General features: G+C 35.1%; 1 protein-coding gene across 1 annotated transcript in view; it reads right to left on the bottom strand.

Moving 5' to 3' along the window:
• The window catches only part of LOC148949944 (acyl-CoA:lysophosphatidylglycerol acyltransferase 1-like), a 43036-nt gene extending 31793 nt beyond the window's left edge, over positions 1 to 11243 (bottom strand). The window contains exons 1-2 of the mRNA XM_089092025.1: positions 11034 to 11243; positions 260 to 396 (exon numbers count right to left, since the gene is read on the bottom strand). Coding sequence (XP_088948151.1) covers positions 260 to 396; positions 11034 to 11240 — 344 coding nt within the window. The 5' untranslated portion in view covers positions 11241 to 11243. The remainder of the gene's footprint in view (positions 1 to 259; positions 397 to 11033) is intronic.
• Positions 11244 to 11835: the final 592 nt, after the last annotated feature.

The following is an 11835-nucleotide window of genomic DNA, read 5'->3' as shown; positions in this document are numbered from 1 at the left end:
GACTTCGAAAAATACCTAAGAAATCTATGGTTAAACTCCTTTAAAAGAAGTTTCAGTAGCTTTGTACGGAAAGAAAAAAGGAAAACAAAACAATTTGCAACTTCATATTTCTATACACACCACGGGCGGTGGTTAAAGAGAGCAGAGTTATACCCAGGGATTAGGGCACATGTTGCACACACGTTGCAACATGTTGCACACATGTTGCAAGCTAACACAGCTTGCAGAATAAATTCACGACAGAAAAAACTTAGCCTACCTCTGGGCAACTAATTTCCTTTTTCGGAGAAATCCTCCTTCTGGAAAAAGAACTATCCATTTTAGCTCGTACGGTACATAGAATTCCAAGAGATGGCTTTTGAGTCGTGAAATAGCATCTTCCCTAGCTTGTTTACCCTAAAATAAAAAAATTATTTTGTAAAAAAAAAACACATAAAATTGCTCTTTTTCACAAAAATCCATATTTCAAATTGTTGTCTTAGTAGACCTGAAGATAGGTTTCCAGTTTCTTGCTATTCTTCTTGACTAAAATCTTTCCTTTATGCCTCATATTACTTTAATTAAAACAAGATATCGTGGAAACAAGAAGCTTGAATACATTTTCCAAGGATCCGTTATAAAAATTCTGTTTCATTCTTTAATTTCCTACTATATATTTATTGCCCTACCGCCCTACTATATAAACTTAGCCTTAAATGCTCTACTATAATAACTATATTAAGTTTTTTTTATATTACTATATTATATACCATATTATATATTACTATATAATATTTTTACTATGTTATTATTACTATATAATAATATACTATGTTACTATATTAATATTACTGTATAATGATATAATATACTATATTATTATATTACTATATAAGTTTTTTCATTGCCCTACTATATAAACTGAGTCTTTTCTTCCTTTCTAAAACCACATTCTAAGATATATGATAGAGCAAAGTGCATTATCCTTGAAAAAAGATCTTTCTGATAATAAGCTATTGCTTCATTTGAAGTTGCTTTTTCCTGTTTATCTTTCAATTGTTTTCAACTTAACGGCAATGGCCCTACAGCCCTCATAACCGCTCGATCCTTTCATTGATCAATCTTCATATCATCTTCGCAGTTCAGGAAACATTTCGACCTTATTCACCTCATCAGTCACATCAGACATCCATCCCCTGACTGCCACTTGTTTAGTACCTTCAAACAAATTACAAAAAAAAAGGTTTAAATTCTAAGTAATGTTTCTTCTTTTTGTTTTTATTTACTTTTTTATGTCCCAATGGGTATGAATGTGTCTGGGCCATGTTGTAAATTCGTGTTGGTATTGCTTATTACCCATAGCACCTAGGTACGTAATTTGCTATGGGTTAGGGGGACAACTGCCCCCTCCAGACCTCAGTTTGCCCCCCCCCCCAATTGAAATTTAGTTTCTGCAAAAAATCTTGCCAAAATTAGAAAAAGCCTGCATAATTCACGTATCCAGAGAAACAGGTCAGTTTTCTTTACTATATCTTTGCCTTTATGATAATATATGACTCAAATTTCAGTTTTCACTGTCATTTTCACTTGATTTGGGAAAATTGGCTCCATCTTTGCCCCCCCCCCAGGATTTGGACGAAATTACGCTTCTGATAGCACCTCTCTCTGGATCGGTTTGCGGCGGGTGATGAGTGATGGACAGGGTTGCCAAAACAGCCAGTTCCTAAAGTCCTACTATTGTCCATATTTGCGTGCTACACAACGATTTTTGGTGCTAGAGTCAAAAAATTGAATGTAATTGTGCTAAAATAGCACTTTCGTCCTATAGGTGCAACCCTGAGCACGTACTACAGTTCTACACATCGTGAAATAGTGCTAAAATAGCACTTTCGTGTTACAGATGGCAACTCTGGTGGTCGATGACAGTTCGCTGTTCCTTCATTATTTTGGTGTGTTTTTTTTTCTCCTGCATTACCGTTCATAGAGCCTTGCGAAGGGAATATGATGTTGAATCTTCCATTTTTTCAATTTTTGTTGAAATAAATGAACTCAGAACTTAAGAGTCAAGTAGCACGAACTATCTAATACATTATCTTCAATATTCAAAAAAGATCCTTGTGCAGTTTCTTTTACAAAAAAAAATATGACCAGTTATTAGCTCTAGTATTTAGATATTAGTCGCGTTTCGTAATTACGCAAATATAAGATAATTTCATTTCGAAATAGCCATTTATAATTTTCATGGAATTAAAAATTCCCGAATTCTTCAATAAACAATTCTCAGGAAGTTCTAAAAGAATTTTAAAACGATAACAATAAGCCAATTTTAAACCCTTTTGTCTAGATTCAAGAACGCTCTTCAAGATTATATTTACTAGCAACGATTAAAGACTTCCAAAGACTAACAGGGTCACTGAGTTTTATTGGATCGTGCTATGCTAAATAGCCAAGACCATTTGCCCATATTAGCCAAAATTGGCTAACTAAAATTTTTGTGGGTTTTATCTATTTTTCCTAATTGTGCAAAATTTTTAAATTTTATTAGCCACGTACACTCTAGAAAGATTATATCTTCTAATAACAACTACGCTGAATTTAAAAGATTTAAACGGGTACCAAGATTTTCTCAGATTATACTAGCCAAAATAGGCGACAGTTCGTCCAAATTTTAAGGGCTAACTTTCATATTTATAAATATTAGAATGGCGTTTGCTCAATTTTTGGAACAAAATGTTTTTGTGGGATTTACCTATAACTTAGTTATTTACGACGATTTGGTTTTTTTTTTTTTTTTTTTTTAGCCAAATGAAATATTTAGCCCTTGGCAGATACCAGTAGAGCCTGGTAACACTCAAGACTGTCATATGCTCAATATGTAGCGAATACCCTCCCTCCACCGCTCACAAGTGTCACCAAGCAAGGATTTTCATCTAACCAAAACTAACCTGTCCTACGATGATGAAAGTGTCATCTAATTTAAATAGTTTATTGTTTATTCAATGCAACGGGATAAAATGTTTTTGTGGGGTTTATCTGTAAGTTAGTTATTTACGACGATTAGGTTCAGAGCCTGGTTCCACTCAAGACAATCATATGCTCAGTATGTAGCGAATACCCTTCCGCCATCTACCGCTCACAACTGCCACCAAGCAAGTATTTTTGGCGCACTGTGTAGCCAAAATTAAACTGTCTTATGACGATAAAAGTGCCATCTAGTTTAGATAATTTAGTTGTTTATTCAAAGCAACGTCAGACGAGCACTGTAACTATAGAAGATGTGTAGATTTAAGAAAAGATAAGTTAAAGATACATATGAAAAATACAAAAGGTACAATTTCAACTTGGGTGAACTGAACTCGTGTAAGGTCCAAGCTAGACCACAGTCACACCCGTTGAAAAGAAAATCCAAGATTTATGAGTGATAATTCTTTTATTTTATGATTGTCTTGATGTGAACGTTACACTTGTACCACAGAAGCGGAAAACTATAATGGCATTACGTTGGCTTCAAAGCCTTTTCAAGCGTTTTTATTATACCAATACTATTAGGTTCCCGAGCGTTTTCTACTACGTTGTCTACTGTTTCACCAGATTCGTCATACAAATAGCAAATCTGATATCTAAAGCTTCCATCTTTTCTAATTTCAAAAAATTACGCCTTAAATCCTCACTGAGATTGCTGAATCATAAAGAAAACGTTTGAAAGTTGAACGTACGTAGCTCAACTCAACACATGAGGAAGTGAACAAATTATTAGGGGGTATTGAGAGAAATCACAAGTGTATTCACAAGCAAGACTTAATTTGGTTCTGGTCTAAAATTTACCAAAAGAATTTCCTAAGAAATTAAATTTCTTAGGAAAAGACCTATCCTAAGAAAAAAAAAATCAAAATTGCCCAATAGCTATCTTGGTACCGCTAGCCTGATGATGTAAGTCGAGACACGACCTTAGTCTATTTTAAAGTCATTTGTCAAGGAATCAAACGGTTTGTAGTAGCAAACTGTAAGTAAAGAACGACATGCGTGTATAGTCACCCAAAACCAAAATTCTGACAAGATTAAGTACACGCAAAAATACTCCTTTTTATGGCGATCCAAAATAAATATTGTTCAAACTAAAGTTACCCAAGAAAAAGTTGCAAACCTGATAAAAAAAAAATTGTCTCCTTTAACGGAATCCTCGTGCAACTCAACCACCTTGCAACTGAGTCCTCGATTAACTGTCTATAAGCCAAAAAAAAGACAGATTTGCCGTGAATTCTTACCGGTGCAACCCAATTAATTTTATAACGGTATAGAATAGACTCTAGTAGACAATTGGATATAAAAAAAAACAATATTTTAACTATGTGTTTTATGATAATAACATAGCATGAAATGGAGATTTTTGTAAAAAATGTACATTTATAAATAAGCACAGTTGTTTAATGTTTTGTAAATATGAAAGATAAGCCTCATTTTCAATAGAGAAACAATTTTAGTATTTGTTTTCCTTGATACAAATAAGTCAAAACCCTCGAAATTATGAAAAGTTGTAGAGCCAAAAATAGAAAGTGGTCAGAAAATTATTAGGGTTCGTTATCCAAGACAAAAAAAACCTGCTAGACCTTTTTCAGAATCTATAAAACTGGATGCCATTTCCTGGCTGATCTTTGTCTGGAATTACCCAAAAAAATACTTATATCTAACTTTAAATGTCTAACTGAAAGAGCTTAGGGAATCGGGTATAAAGTCAGAGTTTTTACTTGCCCCTTGGCAAATCCTTACCCGAGTACTAACTGAAAAACTCACAGTTTTCAAAAAACAAAAAACCTTCTATGGGGCCATAGTTTTGGTGATAGACCCATTCCTGAAAGTTTCTTTCAGTTCGTAAAGTCCTGGTTTTATCAAATGGGTTATACAAGTTAGAAACTGCAAAAGAAGCTAGAAGTGAATTTTGAGCTTCTAATCAGGATTAGTTCGAACTTGTTCTTCGGCCTTTGGTTGAGTTGAGTCAAACAAGTTTTTTTTTTATTTATTTATAATACATGATACCAGACTACCCCTTGCGATTGAGAACGCGTCCACTAGGCATACATGAGTAAACTAAACAAAATTCAAATAAAGCTGTTATTATGCTAACGTTGCCTGTGAACAACTAATGTTAATTTCTGTAGCTTAAAGCTCGCCATTCTTTTTTAAACTGTTTCAACACGGAGCAGTGGCGTAAGCATGACTATTATTTCAACTGATCAAATATCAAACAAAATAAGTATCATTGTCACATTAGGCAAGTATGCTGGAATCTATTCCATGAAAGTGGGTTGTCGAAATCCCCAAAATTAGATGAATTTCAGGGGCACCAAAACGTTGCACGGGCACTAATCGTGGGTTAGATTGTGAAAAATACCGTTTTTTGTCAGTAAGAAAAAAACACCAGACCCCTATATTTTGAAAATCGCTTTTTTGTGTCATTAAAAAAACTAAAAATCTTTGAATGCCCACATATTCTTGTATTAGTACCACCTGGGAGACTCTTAAAATTACTAACAGGTGAACCTACCTGGACTATCAAACTAAATGTGCAGGTAACTACCGTGAAAGCCTCACCCCGCCCGTTACATCACTGTCATTCCAATAAAAGAAATAGATCCTTAAAGCGTAACAGAAGGAAAAGCCCAGAGGCTACAAGCAAAGTGAAATCATTCCTGACATACCCTCGGGTGTTACAATATAAATAATTTCAAACGCTGAGTTTGTCCCTTTTCGGGAAGTTTTTTTTTATAATTCCACTCTTTAGCTTGTTTTGTCACGCCTCCCGGGGCACTCCCCCCAAGATCTGGCTCTATTATCAAGTCTCATTAGTTAGGGGAGTAAAGGGGGGTTGGTGGTTGTTTAGAACTCAATAGTCACGGTAAAGACCATTAAGACTTCTAATACTTCTTAAAGCAAGGACCGTTTTATGAATTACATACACATGACTTTATCAAACAGGATATGGACAGGTTATTTTTATTAAAGATTCTTTTGTCAAAAATTCTTTGAAAGATATTAAAGATTCTTTTTAAGAAAGATTAAATAAAAAAAAGTTTTTTTTCAGCTGAAAGTAAGGAGCAACATTAGAGCTTAAAACAAACATAAATAATTAAAAATATGAGGGGGCTACCCCCTCCTTAATATCTCGCTCTTTACGCTAATGTTGGACTTTTCGTTCCAATTATTCAAGAATGAACCATGAAACGAAAGAGCCGTTTAATTAGAATATTAAGCTTTTTAAAAAGTTCAAAAAAAACTTTAGCGTAAAGAACGAGGTATTGAGGAGGAAGAAACCCCCCTCACATACATAATAATTTCTGTTCGTTTTAAGTTTAATGTTGCTCCTCACTTTCAGTTCAAAAAACTTGTATTTTTTTTTTTAGTTTCTGATTGTTCTTTTTAATAATGCCGGGAAATCCAGCTCCCCCTCCATGAAAAATCCTTTCCCCCAGAACCATGGGAGGTCAAGTGATCCTCAACGACATAGCTATTAGATCTGTCGACTATGAACCAAATGACTATCTTAAAATTTTGATCGAAAGAATTAGGGAAAAATGAGCGTGGGACGGGGGCTAACTGCCCTCCAGTATTTTTGGTTACTTAAAAAGGGCACTAGAATTTTCAATTTCCGATCAAATGAGCCCCGTCCTCATCTTCTAGGATAACTGGTTCAATACGATCACCCCTGGAAAAAAAATAAATAAAAATAAATAAAATAAACACGTATCCGTGATCGTGGCTTATGCCAAAAAAAATGTAATTCCACATTTTTGTATATAGGAGCTTAAAACCTCTACAGTAAGGTTCTCTGATATGCAGAATCTGATGGTATAATTTTCATTAAGATCACTTGATTTTTTGGGGGGGTTCTCCCCTTTTTCAAAAATTGGACAAATTTTCTCAGGCTCGTAACATTTGACGGGTAAAATTAAGTTTGGTGAAATTTGTATATTCTGAATAAGCATCAAAATTCAATTCTTTTGATGTATCCATTGTTACCAAGTCTCTGTTGCTTAGTTTTGGTTACTATTGAGCCGCATTGCCCCTTACTTGCAGTTCAACACCAGGTTTGATATAAAAAAAAAAAAAAAAAAAAAAAAAAAAAAAAAAATCATATTTTCAGGAATCCGCTGGTACGAAATGGCTGAAAACTAACTAATCAATTGAAGTAAAAATCGTATTTATACAGTATCAAAAAATATCAAGCAAATCAGGCTTTGTCAAAATCGACTGTCCTAATATTTGTCCCACCAAAGAAACTCCGAAAAAATTTTTTTTTTACTTTCACGATAAGGAAATCTGACAAGCTGACTTGATATGGTATTTTCGGCCAAAAAAATCAATACATAAAAAGAAATTTATCAATAGCTTCTAGGTTAGCTTCATATGGGGAAACCTGATCAAAAATCCAAAAAGTTTGCTTATTTCCCCAACTTTGATAATCAGAATGGTGCCTGATTATGATCCTTTATTTTTCTAATTTCTTCATTTACTTGCAGAATTACGAAAAAAAACACAACAAAAACTATCTTCGAGTAATGTTGCGAACAACGATCGTTATTCGTAGCCTCTACTTTTTCTTTAAATTTCTTTGACATCGTATACAAATTGGAACTTTCACTCGTCAAGGTTCCTTTGCAAGGAAGCCTTTGCAAAGCTTCCTTTTCCTTGGAACTTGTTTGCTCCTCCTATAGTTGCTATGAGGCAGTCTATAACATAGCTTAGGCCAGGCCTATTTCAGTTAAGACCGCATACTCAATGACAATTTGGCCTATCCCGTTAGCCTATCAAAGAGTATGTCCATCACAAGCTCACCGCTTCTGCTGTAATGCAAGTACAAGAACCTAGAAAGTGTCACGGACTTCAAATACCTGGGTAGCTGGTATCGATTGTGATGGTGAAATAATGACTGAGACTAAACGCAGAATTAGTCAGTCAGCCGGAGCTTTTAATAGACAAAAGCACATTTGGAGAAGCAGAAAATATTCTCTACGTCTAAAGCTATGTTTTTCCCGTAGCAATGCGCTATCCCCATTCCTCTTCGCTAGTTAGTGCTGGAAAATGAACCAATTAGTGCTGGGGATAGCAATGTGCTATCCCCACTCCTCTTCGCTGGTTTGTACTGGAAAATGAACCAATTAGTGCTGGGGATAGCAATGTGCTATCCCCACTCCTCTTCGCTAGTTAGTGCTGGAAAATGAACCAATTAGTGCTGGGGATAGCAATGTGCTATCCCCACTCTTCTTCCCTAGTTAGTGCTGGAAAATGAACCAACAGCTTGAAAAGAAAATACTCGCATTAAAAAAAATGTGCTTAAATATAAGCCGGCAACAGAGAGTCAGTAACTGTGTAATCCTCAGTAGAACGGGCCAGCTTCTCATTATTATTGTTCTAAGGAAGAAGAAGTTGACATATTTAGGTCATGTACTCCGCATGAAAGATACCCACCTTCATCAGATAATCTACAATTGGAAACCAGACAGCAAAAGAAGACGAGGTCGTCCAAAGAACACCTTACCGCGAACTTTTGACCGACATCTGAGGAAGGCTGAGACATCGTTAGTACCTGTATGGGAAGACGTCACTGCTGAAGTACCGTTTCGGGACGATTGGCGAGGCTTCGTCGACGCCCCATGCACCACCAGTGACTCCAGAGAAACTAAGGTAAGGTTGGTTTAGTCACATTAAATGACACTAGCCAGAACTGGCTAGTCAAAAGCAGGCTTCTCGTCACCTTCCTCCACTCCCTTGGGCCTTCAGCCCTTAAAAATTTGACCTCACTTTGTTGGCGCCTTCGTCCCTCACCCACTTGTCGTTTTCTTTGATTTTATCTTCTGCTTTTAGGCTTGTTTGTGACGCTCTGTCTTTTTTTTAGCTTCGGAAAGTTGCCAACCCTTCACTCAGTTTGTAGCCCCTTTAGCAAGAAAATTTAATTGTATAAATCAATGAAGTAACAAGAACAAATCCTTCTTAACTAACCTTATTATAACTACAATTAAATTCGATTTTCTCAAGCCTACCTTATAATCATAGTAAACATACTCTACAATGGGTCAATGAAAGACGCTTGAAAGGACAGCTTTAGGTGCTCGGGAGCATGATGCCAAACAAAGCTTACAGACACAACCAATTATACTATTAAATTCAGCAGAAATGTTATCATTACAAAATTACTGTGACTGGTCCAAATCTCTACAAACTGGTCCAAATTTCCAAATCTCTTATCACCCCTGATGTCCTTAAGCTACCCCTACCCTACCAATGTTCTGGCTTGCCGCATCTACCCAAAACTGTTGTGACCTGATTTGCAGCAAGGGCTAAGCCAGATGACAGGGGGAAAAGTTCTTACGGGTCCCCCTAGTAAAACTCTAATAACAATACAGACAACTCACATCACAATACAGACAACAAGCCTTGTCTACCGCTATTGGTAGGCCCATGTATGTATAATTTCTATTTCAAACGAGGGTTCCTTTGCATTCACCCCCTCTGTCATATGCCTTAAATTTAATTGATAAACTCAGCCATTTCAATTAAAAAAAATATGGGCGAATATTAGTGCATTTAAAATACTTAAATTGCTACAACTACCTATTCTTAACGACAGTGCATTTATAACAGCCAGATGTTCCAATCCTTAATAACCGTTCTTTCACACGTATGACATTATCTTTTTGATCGTCAAAAATATTGCAAGATCCAACATGTTCATCCAAACACTTTGAAAACGTAATTTCTTTAAATAGATCTGCCTTAGATGCCAAAATATTTTTCTACATATTATATACCATTAATTCAATATATTTTTAAGGAAGTTAGACAATGTTCAAGTTAATTGATTCATGGTCTAATTTCAGTTCATTTTACGTTAGCGAACTTTTGCGTTTTAAAAATACAAAAAAAGTGGGACTCCTCTTGCTTATCAAAACGACTTAGAACCGTCCATGATAGAATCCTGTCTGCACCTTTGCTTTAGCACCAAGACATTAACTTTTCTCATTGCTGCTTAGAGCAGTTTTCTAGATAAAACAAACTTTTGTGTCCAAATATTCTTGTCTCAATTTAACCATTTCATGTCAACTAGATATAATTTTGTTCAAGTATATCCCACTAAGAAGACATGTATAAAAAATGAGGGCCTAGAACCCAAGCCACCTGGCTCGAAAAACAATTTTTGGAATTTCAACATACATTTCTAAAATGCTTGTAGAATCCACATGTTCTGGATTTCTGACAAATATTTCCCTCCTCCTAATAAACGTAAAAATATATGTGTACGCGCCTGGAATAATCCTATACCAACGAGGAGCTCTGAAAACCAAATTTTACACTTTACTTGGCCTTGTAAAATAGGTCTTAGAGTTTATCGAAATACTAAAAGATGGTTAGCTTAGACGGTAAAGTATGGTTAGATGGTTTACTTACTGATAAATTGAAGCAAAAATACTAGAGGAAAATAGAAAAATCGGCTGAAAATGTTACTTCTTTCTTAGTTTAAATTTCATTAACAGTTTGAGCAAGAACAAAATTAAAGGTTATATCTTACAATACTCCCTTTAACGAAAAACTAGATGGATCCCCCGAAAAGATCCATTACTGAATATCAAGTTCTGTGGTATACTTTCGGCGGTACCTATATGCTTTAACCAATATTTTTTACTGCTCATATATTAATGAAAAACAACACTGATTTTCATTAAAATTAATTCACAAATAAGGGGTACAAATTACTTTCCAAAGAGACTCAACTTTAGCATCTGCCTTCTATAATACAAAAAAGTTAAATAGTAAAAAAAAAATGTTAATGGCAATAAAATCCCAAATAAAAAAAAAACACCCTTGTATTCTTGATTAAAATACATGTACCAAGTTTCGTCAAAATCTGACACCAAGGATATTAAATTCTTTTTCGGTCAATTTTACGCAGAATGATCACAAAGGTATTTTGTTACTTGTCTTGCTCATCTCTCTTTTTTGTAAAAAAAAAAAAATCCATTAAAAAATGAAAAAAAAAATAAACAAACGGAAAAGCACCTCACCGAAACAATGAAAAAGTCCTTATGGATTTGCGACACCCAGCCGAAGTTGGTCCACTTGAAAAGTGTATCCATAATCCACATCATGGTCTTCGTGGACTTTTTCTTGCTGGTCATAGTACACATAATCAAAGGAACGTCCGCAGTACTTTGGTGATTATACATAAAAAGAGCTTCATCTTCTGAAATCATGGAGATGTCATCTCCCATTTCGACGACTGAAATTGCCATTTCATATATGAATACATTATAATTAAGACCCTAGGAAACCTTAAGTTGAAAAAAGATTTGTGTTAAAAAAACAAAAACTGCAAAATTGTTCTGAACATCTGTCCTTTGCCGTAGCTACTTGGATTGATCTTGTCACATTTGATAGTCTAGGTTGTTCCTTTTCAGCCACTGTGAATTTACATTTCTCAGGGTCGTCCTCTTGATCTTGTCTTATTTGATGGTCCAGTTTGTTCATTTTGAGCAATTGCTAGTTTAAGTCTCTGTCCTCTAGGTATTATGAAACTGCTGAAAACACCTTTTGTTAAAAAAAACTCGTTACAGTTGGTATTTATACTTAGTCATGTTTCTTGTGTATATACTGAAAACGACAGAATTAATCCTGAGGTGGAAATGATGTATTTGTGCCTTTGAAACGTGCAAATAATATGAAGTTGCACATATGAAATATTTACAAAATTAAGGCTCTAAGGGTGTTTTCTCAAACTAGCGACCTATCAAGATCGTTTTTTGATGCCAGAAAATCTCCGAGTGTCGATTTTTCCCCAAAAAAAATGTGGAGCCGTTTTCGCGAAAA

Source organism: Artemia sp. Qi Xiang Cuo, chromosome 7, assembly GCF_049724085.1.
Source record: "Artemia sp. Qi Xiang Cuo chromosome 7, ASM4972408v1, whole genome shotgun sequence".
NCBI classification, from domain to species: Eukaryota; Metazoa; Arthropoda; class Branchiopoda; order Anostraca; family Artemiidae; genus Artemia; species Artemia sp. Qi Xiang Cuo.
This window is presented reverse-complemented; position numbering and strand designations above follow the sequence as displayed.